This window comes from Aptenodytes patagonicus, chromosome 1, assembly GCF_965638725.1.
Source record: "Aptenodytes patagonicus chromosome 1, bAptPat1.pri.cur, whole genome shotgun sequence".
Taxonomy (NCBI): Eukaryota; Metazoa; Chordata; class Aves; order Sphenisciformes; family Spheniscidae; genus Aptenodytes; species Aptenodytes patagonicus.
Window position 1 is genome coordinate 225,825,441 of NC_134949.1, and position 18,188 is coordinate 225,843,628.

Genomic DNA, 18,188 nt, shown 5'->3' on the forward strand with positions numbered 1-18,188 from the left:
CAGGGGAGCCGAGCAAAGCAGCACCCCAGCCCCGCACCGCGCCCGCCCCGCCGCAGGTAAGGGGGGGACGGGACCGGGGCAGCCCGGGCTCGCCGGACCGCTGCCATGCAGGGCTGCGGCCAAGCTGAGGTTGCAGCAGGCCGGGTGTTATTTTGGGGTCCTGCATGCTCTTGGCTGGCCCCATAGGGCAGGGAAGCCGGGATGGGGGAGGGGGGGGGTTATTGCAGGGGGGGGGAAAGGGGGGTGGATGGGGGGTAGGTTGCATTGGGGTGCGTTGGGACTGGGGACGTGTAGGGTACAGACCGCCCCACAAGCTGGCTCAGTTTTTGGAGAAGAGACATTAAAAGACGCCCACCGCCACCTCCAGTTTGTTAGACGGTTGCAGCAAAGCTGCACCCTGGTTTTACACCCAGGAGAAACTTTCAGGGGGTGAAGAAAAAGAAGAGGGGGATAAGGGATGCACCAACTTGGTCCAAGTGGTCCCGGAGCAGCCCTGGCTGGAGAAAGCCTCCAGCCCCTGCTCCTGCCCAGCCTGGGAGCCTCCGGGACCCTGGGCACCAGCCCAGCGCAGGAGGAAGAGCTCTCACTCCAGCCTCCCTGCGACAAGACTGACTAACCCTGTCCTTGTGCCTGTCTTAACAAAGTGTCACGTCCCTCTGCTGACATGGAAATGGCCTTTTGCTTGCATGCCTCCATCCTGCGGCTTTGTCTTGGTGATGGGAAAAACGCAGTCCTCGAAGGGGTGCGTGCCTCTGGAGGGGGTGCGTGCCTCTGGCTGGCTGTCGTGGGCGATGGGACCTCCAAATCCTGCCAGGAGAGCGGGTCCCCGACAGCCCCGAGGAGGTCTGCAGGATGCCACGTTGGCACAGGGCGTCCCCTTGCAGGGCTGGGCCGTACAAACACAAGAGAGGATGTTACCGGCTGCGCATTCCCCCACATTCCCTCTATTTTCACCCTGGGTTATGAATTCACCAATAATCTCAGCCGTAATCCAAGGATGGGCAAAATTTCTCTGTCTCGCCGCCACGGGATGCATCGCTCGTTGCAGCCCAGCGCGCCCGGCCAAATTTCTTGCCAGTCTCTGAAGTAATGAACCTTTTTTAAGCTGAGGATGTAAGCAGCATGGGCCGCCCGTTGCTTGCAAGAGAACTACTCCATGTATCTGTTTTCTTTCAGAATGAAAAAGGCAAACGTTGACCTCACTATGAAAGAGTTTCAAGGTATCTTTAGACATAAAAGGGAAGAAAAAAAAAGAAAAACCCTCAGATTTTAAATGCTTGCCACGCCCGATGCTGTCTGCACCTTAAAAGTGTGTCAAGGGCAGTTTTGAGCCTGTTGCACAAGTCTTTGCTTTTAGGTAGCCGGGATGGCTCTTCCTTTCAACGGGAGGCTTGCTCCCAAAAGGATTTTAGGATACAAATTGCCTCCCTCTCTGAGGCTACGTAATTCCCACTCTGGCAAAGGGTCCCTGGTGCAACTGCGCACGCTCTTTGCTTCGGGCTATGTGCGTGTTTCCTTCCATATGTAATCCCAGCGGGCCCTTCGCTTCCTGCTCTGTTTGCTTTAACCCTGAAGCTGCCCCGTTGCAGCCCTTTCTTGTCTCCGAATGCAAGGAGCGGCCTCTCAGGCTGGCCAGGAGCAGGGTGGGAGGAGAGGATTGAGGAATGCAACTTCACTGTAGCCTTGGGCATGATGCAGCCTGTCCAGGAAAAGCTCGCTTTGGGCTTGGAGGAGGAATTTAAGCCCTGAGGATCTGCCATCAGGAAGGTTTGCTGTGAGCAGTGTGAAGTCGGGAGGGAGGGAGGGTCTGGGGTGAGGGTATAGCCTCGGAGGCAGGCGGGATGAGCTGCTTTTTGGAAATATATTTTGCTGCCTATTTAGTAGAGGAGTCCAAATAACTCACTTGGAGTAACCGTTCGCCCTTTAGACACACTGGTGCTCCAGACAGCTTTCAGGCACAGCGTTTAGGACTGCTCAGTCTGCAGATTTATCGAAGCTAGTAGCTCAGAGCCCTCACTGGGGATGGGTGCACCTACACTGTGATGAGATGCATCTACCTAATGCATGAACGTACTGGGAAGGGGCTCTGCTGGGGGAAGGGAGGGGTCCACCACCTTCCTCTGTCCCAGTACCTCCCCGGCAGGGCTGTACAGGCAGAACTAAGTCGGACAGAGCTGGACCAGTGTTGGATCTTCTCAAGGGGCCCCTCTGACTTAGCTTGGTGGAAGCTCACGTGCTCCATCTAGTGTCTAGAAAGCTGAGCATTTGGGTACCGAGCTGGGGTCCCCAGAGAGGACGATCCCTGCTGTACACTGACCGCGATAGCCCCTGGATCGACAGGCAGCACTGTGCTATGTGGCCCTTGGGCAGCAGAAACATCCCGCTTTTAGCTTTTCCTGACCAGGGCAGAGGTTTGACGTGCTACTCTGGGGACAGAAATATCTGTTGCTTCCATTCCCTGGCCCCTCCTTAAATAATTTACTGTACATGAACATATAGTAATGTAGTAAAATTGCTTAAAAAGGAAGCTTTCATTCAAAATGCACAGGCTCTGCATGCCAGAGTGCAGCCTGGACTCTTGAAGATTATTTGTTCCTCAGGGGAAAGCCCAGTGTGGACTTGGCATCGCTGTACCCCAAGTGAAGGGTTGATGCAGGCGCTCTGGCTATCACTGGCACCTAGGAGTGGGTTTCACTGGAAGAGCCCCTGGGGTCTCTGAATGCTCCAGGAAGGGCTTGAATCATGCTGACGGTGAGCTCTTCTTGCCCAACAGGTCCTCAGAGGTGTTGGGTGCTGCTGAAGCCATGCGGATTATTCTGGTGCTTGCTCTCTGCGGCCTCGCTGCAGCCGTGCCCTCGGAGGACAGGAAGCTGAGCGACAAGGCAACAACGCTGGCTGACCGCAGCACAACGCTGGCCTTCAACCTCTACCATGCCATGGCGAAAGACAAGAACATGGAGAACATCCTGCTGTCCCCCGTGGTCGTGGCCTCTTCCCTCGGCCTCGTGTCTCTCGGGGGCAAGGCCACAACCGCCTCCCAAGCCAAAGCAGTGCTCAGCGCAGACAAACTGAACGACGACTACGTGCACAGCGGGTTGTCCGAGCTCCTGAATGAGGTTAGCAACAGCACAGCCCGCAACGTCACCTGGAAGATCGGCAACCGCTTGTATGGCCCTGCCTCCATCAACTTCGCCGATGACTTTGTGAAGAACAGCAAGAAACACTACAACTACGAGCATTCCAAGATCAACTTCCGAGACAAGAGGAGTGCCCTGAAATCCATTAACGAGTGGGCAGCCCAGACCACGGATGGGAAACTCCCAGAGGTCACGAAAGACGTTGAGAAAACTGATGGGGCCCTCATTGTCAATGCCATGTTCTTCAAGCGTAAGTTCTACCTTCAGTTCTTGATACAAGTGACCCAAAGCCTAGCCTGAGCCAATACACAGCAGCCCAAATGGGAAGGTGAACAAATCCTAAGTCCACTGGAGGCATGCTCTTTTTCAGAGCAAGTAGTTAGGAATTGTGCATGAAATTACCACCCATTCCCTTTTCTTACAAGCTGAATTTCTCTCTCCTGTAGCTCACTGGGATGAGAAGTTCCATCATAAGATGGTGGACAACCGTGGCTTCATGGTGACCCGTTCCTACACTGTGGGAGTTCCCATGATGCATCGCACAGGTACGTTGTGAACCTCCTGCCCCATGTCAAGACCAACTGGAGTTATGCTCGCTGCTGCTCCGTTACCCGGTTTTCCACCAATTGCTTCCAAGATTGTTTTGCCTCATGGTCAATGAGTGAGAGAGAACAAAGCAGAGTGTGCTTGTTCTGCTGATTCAATCTGTCTGTGAGCAGAGAGAACCCATGTTTACTATTGGGTGCTTGGCTGTTAGGAATAAATCCTAGCTCATCACGCAAACGAGAGCCACAGTTTTGAGTTGTTGCCAACTCCAACAAGGCTGGGCTGGTTCCCAAAAGCGTTCAGACTCGCTTCCCTTGCTGGTCAGGGAAAGTCCAGGGTGAATTCACAACAAGGTTGTGGGTAGCTTTGCCTCTGCTCCACATCTCACCATTTCCCACTTCTGATTTCAAGGTCTCTACAATTACTATGATGATGAGACAGAGAAGCTCCAGGTGGTAGAGATGCCACTTGCTCACAAGCTCTCCAGCATGATCTTTATCATGCCAAACCATGTGGAGCCTCTGGAGAGGGTTGAGAAACTGCTGAACAGGGAGCAGCTAAAGGCCTGGGCTGGCAAGATGAAGAAGAGATCAGTGGCCATCTCGCTGCCTAAAGTCATCCTGGAAGTCAGCCACGACCTTCAGGTAAAGGAGGTCCTTAAAGAAAACAGTTGGGCCTCACAGTTCTTTGGGGTGGGAGAGGAGATAGTGCCATGATGGGTTATCTCTGCCCGTCATCCTTTTTCCAGCGGCTAGTCTAACCATAGCTGGAAAGGATTGCACTGTGTCATCTCTGGGAGGGTTGTTGACCTCTTTTCTCCTCCTAGAAACATTTGGCTGATCTGGGCCTGACAGAAGCAATTGACAAAACCAAGGCTGACTTGTCAAAGATCTCTGGCAAGAAAGACCTTTACCTGTCCAACGTCTTCCACGCTGCTGCTCTTGAATGGGACACGGAAGGGAACCCCTACGATGCTGACATCTATGGCCGAGAGGAGATGAGGAACCCCAAGCTCTTCTATGCTGACCACCCCTTCATCTTCATGATCAAGGACAGTAAAACCAACTCCATTCTCTTCATCGGCAGGCTCGTGAGGCCCAAAGGGGACAAGATGCGTGATGAGTTGTAGTTAGGGTTTTTTTTCCAGAGCTTTGGTTTGTGTTTTTTAGTGGGGGATTTCAAAAAAGGGGAAACACTATTTTGTATCCTTCTCGAACTATGGGTGCTATTCAGACCAGGGTGCATTGTGATGAGAAACCAGCATACACTTTACCTCACCCCAAAATACTTATTGCACAAACCCACCTCCAGAGAGGAACAGGGGAGCCTGGCACAAGAGGGTCACCGGGAGTGGAAGGGAACTGGCATGCACTGTCTCAGCTACTGGCATCCTCAGCTGAGATGTTCAGGCTGATGCCTAGCTCCTCCCTGCACTAGAGTTAAGCCTCCTGCTAAGTACCTTGCTGCTACCATCAGCCCTGCAAAGGCACAAGCCCTCCACCCTTCCATCTCAAATGCTTCTGCACATTTAGCTCTGCCACTTACTTTTCTCCCCCTTTGATGCTACGAGGCACCGCACTAGAGCTGCTCTGGTTGCTTTGCAGTTGTTCCTTGCTTCCCTCTTCTATCTTCAAGTAGTATATAACAGAGCACGAAGGGCCAATTCTGCAGTCCAGCCCCCTCTATAGCCCTGGGAGCAGAGGAGGACCGTGACAGCATGTAAGAACAGAGATTGTATGGAGTTGTGCCCTTCTGTCCTGCCTAACCCTGCTCTGGACGACTGTCAGATGCTTCAACCACAGCAGGTCGTCAGCTCCTTAGCTAGAACACTCACTGCAAAGCCAAGCGCAGCTTTGCTCAACACCTCACAGAGAAGTAAGTGGCTTAGGGGTGTCAGCAGAGAGGCCAAGGAGCAGATGGGCTTCTAGAAAGATAAACGTGAGTACCCTTCAACACTCTTGCATGACAGAAATGGCTGTGCTCCACCCCTCTGGGGATCACGAAGGGGGCTCTTGGGCCAACATCTGGAATTAAACATCCTGTACCAGGCAAACAGAGGAACTCCACTTGTCTTGGGTGCTTCTGCATCACACATAGGGCTGGGAAAAAGACAGTTACCACTGTGAAGGTTCTTCCCAGTTATGACCAGGGCTAGTACCTATCAGCTCCTGTAGCAGGCCAAGGGACTCCTGCTGGCTTCTCACAGGGAGGTGGATCAGGTTCACTTCCCCTTTCTTGTTTAAATACAAAGCTTGAGAGCTGCCGTTACCTGACTTCCTAACGACCCTTTTCTGAAGCTCCTCTCCTCCGTGATGCTTTAGCTCCCTGTTGACTGACCTGGATAAGGGCATGCTGAAAAACAAATGTATTTATAGTTATACTCATATTTATGTCTGATAATTAGCAAATTTCACAGCCTGCTCCAGCCTAGACTTGGAGGCTATTCCCATCTTCAAGGGATATCATCAGGTTAATACTATTTAAAGAAGTAACTGATATGACCCCATGAGCATTGAAGCATGCGTCAGGTAAGCCTTGCTATGCACTGAGACATTGCAAAGCAAGTAACAACAAGACTATTGAAATGAGAGAAATCTGTGCATCACCATCTTAAGTGCCAGTTACTGGAAACCAGCAAGGACAGTGACTGCATTGCTTTTACTTCCCTGCCAATGTGCTTGCTGTCAGGTTGCTACACAGAAGCCCAATACTGCATTTTTTCAGGCCATACACAGGACTACTTCCACTTATTTATTAAGTTACAACTACAAAGTCATATTAGGTGTTTCCTACAGGCAAAAAATACAGCAGCTTGCGCCCCCAAGTTTGACCCGACCATGCCTTCTCCAAGTTTGCAAGGTTACACAATTGCAGAAAAGCTCGTCTGCCCTAATTCCTATCCAAGCCAGCCGGAATGGGAGATCTTGTCCCTAACTCTCTTCCCAGATCATACTCCCAGGTGCTTTCCCCACCGTGCTGGGAGGTAGGAGGCAATCCACAAGGATGTACCCAAATGCACAGGAAGCCTAAAGCCCAGTGTGTATGCCAGACACTACCCGGTGAATCAGCGCACTGAAACCCACACGCTGTAGCACATTATGGAGGATGGGGGCGGGGGGCGGGGGGGGGGTTAAAAGGGGCGGGCGAGGCAAGAACACAACACACTGTGGGATATCGTGAATAATTTGCATCATGTGGATGCAGGCGTCTGATGGCTTTTATTGTCTGTTGTACCACACAATGACAGTTGTATAATTTTGCAATAAAACTTTTTCAGTGAACCTCTGGCAGCCACAGTCACTTGCAGGGTTTGGGTGGAGAAAAATACTCTGAAAAGAGCTTAGAGAGGTTCCTTGCCATCCTTAAATCCAATACACCTTTCTTAATCTGGTAATTATGGACCAAAATTACACTTAATACACAGCAACATGTGAATTCCCACGACATCCGTGTCATGGGAAAGGAACGCTATTAGCAGATTGGCTTTTCACTTTAACGTTTTTCTCCTGAAACTGCAAGTATCCAACATCTTTAATGCTTCACGGGTAAGAGGACCTACTGCCCTCCCCTGCTCTGACATTTAATGGAGCAGCAAATGGCTCAGTTAAAAAGAAAATATGGCAGCACAGGAATAAAACTGAGCTGTTAGCCACAGGGACCAGCCGTCCTGACCCTGCAACCCAAAGCTTCTCTAGCTGGGATCCAGTCGAGATAAATAGAGGAAAAAGAACCACAAGAACCTGCACCATGGCCGTGGGAATACAGCTAAGTCTTGGAAAATCCAGCGCCGTCAGACCCTGCTGGAAACGGATTAACCTGCTGTCCATTCAAGCATGCCACCTTCTGCCACTCAGACAAAAGCAAAACTAAAGCCACAGACATCTCCCCTTCTCCCTGTGCCAAAATAGCACGTATCTGGGAGGGGCAGGCACACACATCCACATGGGAGCTCCTCACAAACTGAAAAAGCACTGGGTGCTTGCCGGATCACAGTCCTTCACCGTACAAAATTACTGAAGCCATCTCCAGCACTAACCATAGCAGCCCAGCAACACCCTCAGCCTGGAATAGCAATATTGCAAGGAAGTGAAAAGCTTTCCACAGCTCCTGAGCTCGTCCTACCCCCAGCTCATCTTGCAAGCAGCTTTAAATACTCGTGTTTTTCATCCTAGGGAAGACGGGACCCTCAAGACACAGGGAACTAAGCGAGTCCCCTACCTCTCCTTTAGCTTCTTCAAACAGCTCACGGTGGTGGTATACTCCAACCAATGCACGCTAGAAAAGTATTCCGTTCACACACGCAAACCTTGACCGTTATGGGATAATCCTTGATCTTGTCCTCAACTTCCCACAACAGGATGGATCTACAAAAAGAGAGGTACAGCAATACCACTCGTAAACGCACTACTTGCACATCTCTTGATCTTAACACACAAGCAACTAACCATCTCTTGATTCTACCAGTGATCAGCACTGTGAGATTAATAGGCTGATGGGACCGGGCTGGAGGGCTCTAAACCAGAGAGAGAGTTGAGTCATCTCCAGGAAAGCCAGCCCTCACTGGAGGATTGCAGGAGAAATTTCCAGCTGATCATCATCTAGCATATAGGGATTTTCAAGAATTTAGATACAACATACAAGGCCTTGCACTGTGTGTCACCTTTCTACTGCTTCAGGCCTTCCAGCTTTCACACATTCCCTGCTCCTACAAAGTGACAAAGCTGGTCCAATTTTTTTGGATTTTTTTTTCAAAATTCAAATTCATATTTTAAAAAAATTAAAAAATTAATGTTGCTATTACTTACTCTAACACTTAACATGTAATAACTTTTTTTAAAGCTTTCCACTGAAAGATGTGCACAGAAACCTGAAATCAGACTCATTCTCTGACACCCTCGGAAGGCACATCTGTCTTTGACAGACTTGCCCAGCTTCCCAGCCAGCACCCTGCCAGGCCGGGTTTCCAGGAGGCCTGCCAGAGAAGCTGGGAACAGGAAGGTTGAGGCTCACACATCCACACACGCTGGCAGACAGACCAGTTCCTGACACCGTCAGTTTGAAATTCCAGTTCCTAAGTTAACCTGCCTAGCTCCTGCAGAGAAGCCTCCTGAAAATGGACATCTGGATGCAAAAGCTCTTCCTAAGCAGCAAATTTTGCAGATTTGTACAATTTTTGTTCATGCAACAAACAGGTTCTGAATTTCTCAAAATCTGAACAAAACAAAGCCTTGATCCTGCACACAACATGATCCCTTATGATGTGCGTAACAGTCTCTTCCCATTACCGCATCGGACTTTGAAAAACACTCTGGGAAAGGAGCTGACAGAACTAGAATCTCTGCCTGAAACTTAACCAAATGCTCAGTCTCACTGCTTCAGCTACAGGGCTTTAGCCTGACCGCAGCAGACAAGAGCAGCATCAGAAGTAATTCATACAGCAACAGAAGTGAAAACACATCCCTGCCTACAGACTATGCATTTCAATAGCCTAAGTAGCCTTGTCATCTATTATCAACTTCAGGATCTACCTGTGTTATCCTACAGCTCATTAAAGCCGGTTATTAATACAGTGACAAATTAATGGTCTACTCAAGCTTCAAAGGAAGACAAGTTTTTTCCCCAATTGCTTAAATATATTTCCATCTCAAAGCTTAGTACAGAAGGTTTGAAATCCAGAGTGTACGCTTTCTCCGCCCCCCAACTAATGTCTAAATACCTATTTGGAAGTTTGTCTCACCCCACATCTCCACCAACTAAGGTTACCTGACCCTAACAGGAGCTACAATGTTCCTATACTGTCTATAGCCCTGAAAATCACATAGTGAACGTCTTTTCAGTGACAAGGGAAATGAATGTACAGAGGTGAAAAAAGCATTTAGCAGAATATAGAAATACTTCAGTTGAAGCCAGAAAGTTATAAACCACTGCAACTGCTTTGGACATTCCTAAAAAAAGCTCCCTCTTCTGGAAACCTCGGAGAAAGGGACTGGTATGTAACTGAAGAGTTACCAGTACTACTCCAGTTCATGGGGTGTTATTCATGACCCTCTAAACACCAGATTGCTGTTCCAGCTCTACCTAGAAATCAGCATTTTGTCCCCACTTTGTTTAGATCAGGACCTGTAAGTTCACTCCAAAAGGGTAACAGAAGCTGGAAGAAATGCAATGGAATTCCTTCCATACCAAAGGTGGGAGCAAGGCTTTCCTGGAACACATCTTGCAAAAAAAAAGCACCTCCACAAACACTGTCTTTTGTGATTTTATTAAGAGATGTTTTCAGGACAGTCAAGCTTCTGGTTGCCGATGTTACAAACCCTACAACAAAAAAACAAAATACTGAGTGAGATGGTGGCAAACCATTTCCTGTATCCATTCTCCTACCCAAAACACTGAACAAACAAACAGGCTCCAAGTTTTCAAATTAAATGGCATCTCTCACTTCTTGTGTTTTAGCCAACGATCCCCCTTTTCCCCACAGGAGCAGATCTTGCTAGTCAGATTCCCTTGTTTCACTGTGGCCCTGCAAACTCTCCGAACTCTCCCTGTTCACACAAGGCCAGCTTCAGTCAGAGAACACCACAGCCTGGCTTTCACTAGCAGCTAAGGAAGTCTTCCGAAGAGGCCTTAGGCCCTGTGCCTCCTGCTGCTCTAATCGGAGAAAGTGAGCAAAACTTTTAAAAGCAGCAAGTTGCACATTTTCACTGGGAACAACCCAGAGCAGGTCTCAGACAATTTCAAGCTTATCAATTTCTGCCTTAGAAGCTACTCATTCAAGGAGAGAGGATTTCAAACCTTGAGTATTTACTTACGAAACTAGCCTACACATTGTGCTCAACGTTACTGACTAAGTCTATCCCAAAGTGGATCCCATGGGGGGCGGTATATGAGGAATATATACCCTGTGCTGTCAACTGCACACTGGTAGCAGGTGGTACAATGTGAAAACATCCAAGGCACTGAACCCTTCTCAGACAAATGCCTCTAAGTCACTCAAATTGTGACCCAAGGTCCCCAAATGCATGCTGTAGAACACAACACGAAACAGGGCACTTGGACAAGGATATTCCCTTTCAGACTCGTCATCTCATCTTCACTGAAGGGTGTGCTTAGCTGGTTTGCAACATGCCTTAAACCATGGCCCCTTCATCCAGGGCAATACTCTAAACCCAACTCAGCTGATCACTGCACCTGGTACAGCGCAGCAGCTTTTCCTCCCAGTACCCCAGCTACCTGACAGCTTTTTTGGCAACATGACACCTTTCCCGCATGGATCCTCACCAAAGCTATCTCCCACCGTTCGCAGGCACTTACCCCTCAGGCAGTGGGAACCGGCTGAGGCATCGCTGGCTGTTCTGGTTTGCCACCTTTCTGCTCTGAAATGGGGGTGGTGGGCAAGATCTCTTCTTTGGGTTCCACAATGCTGACATGGTCTGGCAGAGGCTTTTTGGGGCCAATCTTTCCACTTGGGTCCCAGGGCAACATAATCTTTACTTTGATCCCCAGTACTCCTGCAAAGAGTGACAGGACAACACAGATGTGTTCATTCGACACAAAACATCAAGCACACATTCAGCAGTGACAAGCCCCAAGGTTACAAAATACACCACCTGCATCAAAAACATCTCTGGACAACACTGAAGATGCAACCTGATTAACACAAATGTGCTATAGCTTAAAAATCTAGTTACTGAATTTAAATCAGCGTGTTTACCTTCATCCAATTCACTGCCTTTGCTAACTGCAGCCTAGGACTATGATGAAAACATGCTCTATCCTTAAGTCATGCCGTGGTTTTTAAACCCTGTCTTTCCCAGGGTAACTCAGCTCACTTTCCAAGGAAATTGCACAGGTTTTTTTGCATCCCTTCTCAGACAAATGCCTCTAAATCACCCAATGAATAGGACATCCTGCCCAAGGCAGCCTTAGCACAGCACCACAGAACATGGCACTGAACAGGCTGCAATGATACAAGGACATCCCTTCTGACTCGTCATCGTATCATCACTGAAGGGAAGGTGGAGAATAGCTTTGTCTATGCTAGTATCCCTACATCAGGTGTTCTGCAATTAAGTAACCCAAAGCCAATTAAGATGCAGAAGTCACCCATGTTTTACCAGGCAGAAGGACAAGTGTAAGCAGGCTTGGCTGGTTTAGCTGGGAAGACCTGACAGAGCACAGCAACGGGGGAAAACTGTCTGACACTTGCTTTTCTGTGGGTCTTGTAGCACCCGTGTTCTATCTGCCTACCCCTAGAAGCCGAGAAAGCCAGAATCCAAACTGCCAACAGCTCTTAAACTCAGTCAATATGCGTTTCATTTGTAAGTTGTTTTGCTACCAACCTGAGAGGCCACAGGACACAACTGAGAGTATCTGGAAAATCTAAAGCCACATTCTCAACTGGAAACATTCAATCCCCACCACTAGAAAAGTGGATGACCTGGGATGGCTACACAAAATTCTGTTGTCTGCTGAAGGCCCCGTCTCCATTTCCCATTCACATAAGACAAATGCAAATAAAGGTCTACTTCAGATGTAACGTGCAAACTCCACAGTGAGAGCTTAGTTGCAAAAGCCCAAGAAAACAACAGATCTTCAGAGTCAGAGCAACTAGTGGTAGCAAAACTGAACCACTCTGCAAGATCAGTGGTGCATCAAAATCATCTGAGTTACCACCCCGCAGGTGACAGAGGGAAGCCTCCAACCTGCAGGCACGGGACGCCAGGAGTTGAGATCTTCTGGCTCTGAAGCACTGAGAGAAGGAACCAACAGAGCTGCAAAGGGATCTGCATCCCAGCCACTCACCCTGCCGGAGAAGGACGTGACGCACAGCTGTGTCGACGTAGTAATTCACCGGGTCTCCACTGTGGATCATCAAGCCATCCACAAACTTCATGGACTTGGCACGCTGACCTCTGAGTTTGCCGGACACAACCACCTCACAACCCTTGGCACCGCTCTCCATGATGAAGCGGAGGACACCATAGCAGGCTCTGCAGGGAGAGAGCAGCAACAGCCACAGCGTTACTCCCACTCTGCCAAATCCACATGGCTCCGTGGAGGCATTTTACACCAATTTCAAGCACAGGCAATCACACTTCAACTTTTGTTTGTAAAAAGCCTTCCGAACGCACACCCGTGCAACCGAAGCTCTGTCAATGCTACGCAAGGCAGCAAAAATCTTCACACCGTTTTAGCAGTGTCAAACCCAGCCTAACAAAACTCTTGTGACTTACGGTCCTTGTGAGATTGTGGAAAACAGTGACAAGCACACATTCTTTGTAACACAAAAGCAGCTCCACAGCTGAAGGTGGCCAACACACCCACGTCAGGAGTGCAGCTCCCCATCCCTTCTCAGACAAATGCCTCTAAATCATTCAGTGATGACGGGATGCTCCTGCTGAAGAACCACAGGCAGCATCACAGAACATGACGCTGCAGAGGTACCGCAACAAGAGCCACCCGCTTCTGACTCGTCATCTTATCATCACTGAAGGGATCTGAGAAGCAAGGCCACTGTCACCTGAACTACAATTCAGCCAGAAGGTTTGAAATTGTGTTTCACTCCTCCACCCATTTATTCACAAAGAAATAAATGCAAGCTTTATGCATACCAGTCAGACAACTTGTAACGTGATCTACTCTAAGACTTCAGCTTTTATGTCTGAAATACATTATCTAGCAATTACTATCAAAAGTAACTGTGTACTAAACACAAAAAGCTTCTATACGGTAAAATTATCAAACATATGAACTGCCCTCTTCAAGCGCAGCATTACTAGGTTACATTTTCAAACTAAAGACAAGTTGGCAAGGAGTTTTTTTGAAACGGTATTTGAACCCCACACTTCCTCACTGTGCCATCACATTCAACTTGCTCTACTCACCGACGCACTGCTAAACCTCCCAGAAGCTTGTACCGCAGGGACTCTGCCTGAGCGATTGCACACAGACCTCTTGTGGCCACCTTCTCAGCATAGAGCTAACAAAGGAAAAGAAGTAAACTCAGAAACAGGGCTGTATTTCAAGATACTTTTAATTTAACAGAACACAGGAGCTTCATACTACTCTATGCCCCATCCTCTCCACCCAGTGCAATTAGTCCTTCCACATTTACATGCAGAAGCTTCATCCTCGGACACTACACTACCTTGACTCCTTTGGTGCCTGCCTCCTACTCCTGGCAGAGCTGAGACACACTGACGACACTCCACTGAAAGTCAGGAGACTATTAAGACATCCATGGTGCAGTCTCAAAGAGCTGCTGCTTCACACAGCCCCAAAACATTAGGTAGCACTGGAGAGAGGTATCCAGACAATCACAAGAACTTCGCTTGAGACACAGTTTTTACAACACATCCGTTACGTAAGTCTGCTTAAGTATTAAAATCAAACCTAAGAAAAGGTTTGATTTTTGAAAGCTGGGAGAGTGAGGTGTATTAAACCTAACATCTCCAAGAGACCAAAGTCTGATACTTCAGAAGAAGCAGACATTCAAAATCATGCACATGATATTCCTAGAGCTGACAAATCATGTTGTGGTCTGTGAGGGTTTGTGCCATCCACTATGTTTAAGCATTTGCTGGAGGTAATCATCAATCTTCACTGTATAATGTGATCCAGCAACACTGGCCAAGCAGGAATAAATGTGAGCACCACCCCAGACCACACATTCCCCCCCGCCCCTAATTTGTTTTAGAGGGAAGTACCAGTAAGGGCACCAGATTTCAAACATTAGAAGACTGGAAATTACTGGTGTGTCACTTTACTGTCCATTTCATTACAGGATCATACTCAAAAATCTCAAAGATCTTTCTGCACTGAAACAGTTTCTTTGTAAGGACAGAAGCATTATGAATTCAATAAGGGTAATGGTAACACACGAATACCAAACATTATGCTGTTAGACTAGCTTCTCACCTCAATATTGGGACAGCAACATTCTCTATAAAATATTTACAGATAAGTTTAAAAAGTTTCATCTGCATTCTCCTTGTTGAGAAATCAGAGAAAACCAGCCGAAGTGACAGCACTCAAAATACCACAAACAGCAAAGCATTTTGTATTTCAGTGCAAGAGTGTTTTGTGAAAACAGGTAAAACACGCCCCAAGTTATCTTCAAGTCAAACCGCCTTTCAGCTGACACCATCCAGACAGCGCACAAAGCTAACTGCACAACCCACTTACTACTTGTTTTAACCGAGACAGTTTTACCTCAACGCTTCCCTCAGGGAATCCAAACCTCTTCTGCACGACGGCCGTCAGCTCCCGGATGCGGCGTCCCTTCTCACCCAGGACATTCTGAGTTCTGGGAAAAAAAAGTACAGAATGACTGAGAAAAGTGTCTCCAGGTCTGAGCCTGTAACCACCCCAAAGAGCTTCCAGACTGAGCATCTAACTTAGTTCAGGGGTTGTAACACTGCCTCATCACTAAAGATCACTTCAGGATCTCTTTCCTAAGTAGCTTCTCGTAGTAATATTTACCACTTTAAGCTTCAGCCTGCCGCGGCATCCCTTACAGCCGTGCACAGCACCTGTGAGTCAACAGCAGCATCTCAGTTACCTGGTAGCAAGTATGATAATCTCAGTCCTGGTTGGAGTGACCCGGACTTCTACTCCGGAGTACCCATCTTCAGCCAGTTCACGAGTCAGAAACTCATTCAGCTCAGCTTTGAAGATACCGTCAGCGACAAACTGAAAAACAAACGGACCAAGTCAAGCTCTGTTCAAGTGCTGAGCCTGAACACAAGATTTTCACTTTCGGAGTTCGAGTGCAATTCATCCCTGGGACCATCCTGCACTGGCAGTCTCTCCCCCAACGGAGAGGAAGCAGCAGTGGGGAGAAATAAAAGCATCTCCCCTGAAGTTCCCAGAGACAATTCACTTCTGGCAGGAGCCTACACCACTGCCTGATCCGCACCTACAGCCACACTTCATGCTGAAATCATAGCTCGCTGCTACGTCTTGCGGTGGTACTTTGATTCGGTATGGATTTACGTAAAATAATTAGAGGGGTCACATCCCTTTACCAGCCCCACAGGGGCCTGCTGCTAGGGCTCCCACTTCCACCCTGACAGTGCACAGGCCCTCAGGCCTCCCTCCCTCTCCAAGACAGGCAGAGCCCTGCACCCTCCCGGCCCCTCTGACCCACAGAAGCAGGCAGTCACTAAACCCAAACTCTTTCCACTAAAAACAACAAAAAAAAAAAGAAAAAACAACCAAGTTCATCAGCTTCCAGCACCGCTCCGCGCCCCTCAGAACAACCCCAGCCTGCCTCCCCTGTGCACACAAGCCCAGAGCCCTGTGCAAGCCCCACGCAGGGCTGAGGGGGGGGGGGGGGAACGATGGCTCCCCCGCCCCGTCCCGGGGCCCGCGCACGGCCCCCCGCGCGCTCCCTCACCCCGGCCTCCCGCCGCCATGTTGCCCGCCGGGCCGCCGAGCCGCATCCGCCGTCATCCTCCCGCATCCGCCGCCATCCCCTCGCCGCCGCCCCGCCCCGGCGAGGCCCGGAGCCGCCCCCGGCGCGACCCCGCCGATATGGAGGCGCCCCGCGGCCGCGGCGAGCCGGGCCGCCGCCCTCACCTTACGCTTCTTGGATATCTGCACCGCCATCTTCGGCCGCGCTGCCCGGCGGAAAGGAGGGAGCGGGCCCTGGAGGGAGGGCTATATCTGCCTTCCGCCGCTCCCCATTGGGCCGGCGAGATCACGTGGCGTGGCGGGCGGGGGCCGATGGGAAATGTAGTCTTCCTGGTGCGCTGGCGCGCCGCCATGTTGGGGAGCCTTAACCCTACCGCTGTCAGTGGGTTTTTCCGCCCTGTCAGGCTGCTGTGAACGCCCAGAGCCGGCATTAAAACGGCTATAAAACCGGTATAAACGGGCACAGGAGTTAGCAGCATGATAATTCACCCCGATTTTCTACCTGGAGGCCGGCTCTGATGGTAAAGAGGCCCTCCCCTCACGGCACCGCGGCCGGCCACCCCAGGCGTGAGGGGAGCACAGCTCCAGAGCCGGTGGGAGGCGAGGGGAGCAGCAGAGCCCTCTCCTGACAGGCTGCTTCTGTCGCTTTAACCTTTTTTTTAGGCAGTCGCAGATGAAGGAAACGCCCATCAGGAAAAAGGTGTGAAAATCACAGGCTATTTGGTTATTTCCAGGGAAACATTAGGAGTCTTTGCTGCCAGAGGATGCTGTAGTTATCCAGTAATTTGCCGCTTTATGTAAATTTTAATAATAGCTATTAACTATTTCTAGTTAACTGTAAATATGGATGATAGCTAACTGTAAACTTAAAGCTATTGCAGGTCTTTCCTACTGTATGTGTGCAGCATCTCGAGCATCAGGGCTGTGGTCCCTACGCCTTGCTGCAAGACAAACAGTTCAGTAAATAGGACAGTTGTGGCTCCAGGGCAGATTTTCTGTGGGTTTTTTTTCTTCCTACAATGGTATCATCACCTCTGCAGTCTGGGCACTGGGTTAAATTAGTTACAGCAGGATGGGATTTCTCGCTTAAAACTTCTGTGGTGGCCAAAGATGGGGAAAGTGGCAATTTTATTTTGAAACGGTTTAGGGATTGTAGGGGTTTGGTTGTGCCATTTCAATTAGAAATAATAATGGGTAGAATTGATACATGAAAATACCCGCACACTAGTGGGTAAATATGGTCTGTTTGGGAAGAGTCAGCAAAGGGAAGTCCTGGCTTGCAAACCTCCCAGAAGGGAGCCGGAAGACAGGGGGATAAGGACAAAAAGGTTGAAATGAGCTGCTTGGCTTTCTGTAAGGCTTTTCTTGGAGAGCCTTGCCAGAGGCTTTACAGAAACTGAGCGGCCATGGGTGAAGGCAGGGGCATTGCACAGCTCTGCTCCTTACGTGGATGCTGCAGGGGTCTGTGCAACAAAAGAAGAAATTAAATGTTAGAATTATCAAAAAAGAAAGAAGAAATGGGAGACCATCATTTCACGGCTCTGTAAATAATTCCATGGTGTGCCTACTGGGTACATCTGATCCTGTCTCCAAAAGGGTAAAGGAAACCTGGAAGAGAGTCAGAGGAGGGCAGCAGGGATGCTTACAGGTCTGGGAGCACCTCTGTGTGAAGTAAGCTGTGCGGGTTGGGACTCAACCTGGGAAAGATAAAATGTGGTCGAGATCTACCAACCCACACAAGCTTCGAGAGGATGGGCAGGGTCTGACTCTTCGCGGTGCTCCCGTGAAGAGCGGACGAAGGCAGTGGGAGCTGGGTGTTCGCTGCAAACAGGTTTGTCGTATTTTCAGTTTTCTTTGGGCTTTTGGCTAGAGAAGGAAACTCTGGACTAGATTTCTTCTGAGCCAGTATGGCTGCTCTCTTGTTTGTAGGTAGCTGACAGTAGTGGATTGCAGGTTAGGGCCAGTAGTGGTTCGAAATTAGACAGCTGATGCCCCCTGTGTCCCCACCAAGAGGCATTGCCACAGGCTGGTCTGCTTGGCAGCCACTTCCCACACTGCCTCCGTTTTCGGGCTGGACTGCTCGGGTCATGA

General features: G+C 49.4%; 2 protein-coding genes and 3 non-coding genes across 7 annotated transcripts; 1 reads left to right on the forward strand and 4 right to left on the reverse strand.

Annotated features, from left to right (window-relative positions):
• SERPINH1 (serpin family H member 1) lies at positions 1-6,778 on the forward strand. 3 transcript variants are annotated; one of them, XM_076328505.1, is made up of 6 exons: positions 24-56; positions 1,177-1,220; positions 2,774-3,387; positions 3,584-3,682; positions 4,095-4,327; positions 4,510-6,778. In XM_076328505.1, exons 3-6 carry the CDS (start codon positions 2,805-2,807, stop codon positions 4,810-4,812), a joined length of 1,218 nt encoding a protein of 405 aa, XP_076184620.1. In that variant the 5' UTR covers positions 24-56; positions 1,177-1,220; positions 2,774-2,804; the 3' UTR covers positions 4,813-6,778. The 3 variants fall into 3 exon arrangements, with proteins under 3 accessions (XP_076184617.1, XP_076184620.1, XP_076184618.1); XM_076328502.1 differs by lacking the exon at positions 1,177-1,220 and having other exon boundaries at positions 1-56; XM_076328503.1 differs by lacking the exon at positions 24-56 and having other exon boundaries at positions 940-1,220.
• A 3,151-nt stretch (positions 6,779-9,929) lies between these two features.
• RPS3 (ribosomal protein S3) lies at positions 9,930-16,341 on the reverse strand. Its single transcript, XM_076328506.1, has 7 exons — positions 16,263-16,341; positions 15,244-15,374; positions 14,895-14,988; positions 13,568-13,662; positions 12,486-12,673; positions 10,995-11,191; positions 9,930-9,998 (listed from the first exon to the last, which is right to left on the reverse strand). The coding sequence occupies exons 1-6, from the start codon at positions 16,290-16,292 to the stop codon at positions 10,998-11,000; spliced, it is 732 nt and encodes a 243-aa protein (XP_076184621.1). The 5' UTR covers positions 16,293-16,341; the 3' UTR covers positions 9,930-9,998; positions 10,995-10,997.
• Positions 10,646-10,782, reverse strand: LOC143155980 (small nucleolar RNA SNORD15). Its single transcript, XR_012994534.1, has one exon. It is a non-coding gene; the product is annotated as a small nucleolar RNA SNORD15 (small nucleolar RNA).
• LOC143155978 (small nucleolar RNA SNORD15) lies at positions 11,546-11,693 on the reverse strand. The gene has a single exon (XR_012994532.1). It is a non-coding gene; the product is annotated as a small nucleolar RNA SNORD15 (small nucleolar RNA).
• LOC143155979 (small nucleolar RNA SNORD15) lies at positions 13,030-13,176 on the reverse strand. Its single transcript, XR_012994533.1, has one exon. It is a non-coding gene; the product is annotated as a small nucleolar RNA SNORD15 (small nucleolar RNA).
• Positions 16,342-18,188: the final 1,847 nt, after the last annotated feature.

Excerpts from the sequence above, each read along its gene's own strand:
- SERPINH1 (XM_076328502.1), top strand. The coding sequence starts at position 2,805 with ATGCGGATTATTCTGGTGCTTGCTCTCTGCGGCCTCGCTGCAGCCGTG. Across the intron at positions 3,388-3,583 it reads CAATGCCATGTTCTTCAAGC|CTCACTGGGATGAGAAGTTC; the intron begins GTAAGTTCTACC and ends TCTCTCCTGTAG. Across the intron at positions 4,328-4,509 it reads AAGTCAGCCACGACCTTCAG|AAACATTTGGCTGATCTGGG; the intron begins GTAAAGGAGGTC and ends TTCTCCTCCTAG.
- RPS3 (XM_076328506.1), bottom strand. The coding sequence starts at position 16,292 with ATGGCGGTGCAGATATCCAAGAAGCGTAAG. Across the intron at positions 15,375-16,262 it reads AGATATCCAAGAAGCGTAAG|TTTGTCGCTGACGGTATCTT; the intron begins GTGAGGGCGGCG and ends TTTGTTTTTCAG. Across the intron at positions 13,663-14,894 it reads TCCCTGAGGGAAGCGTTGAG|CTCTATGCTGAGAAGGTGGC; the intron begins GTAAAACTGTCT and ends TTCCTTTGTTAG.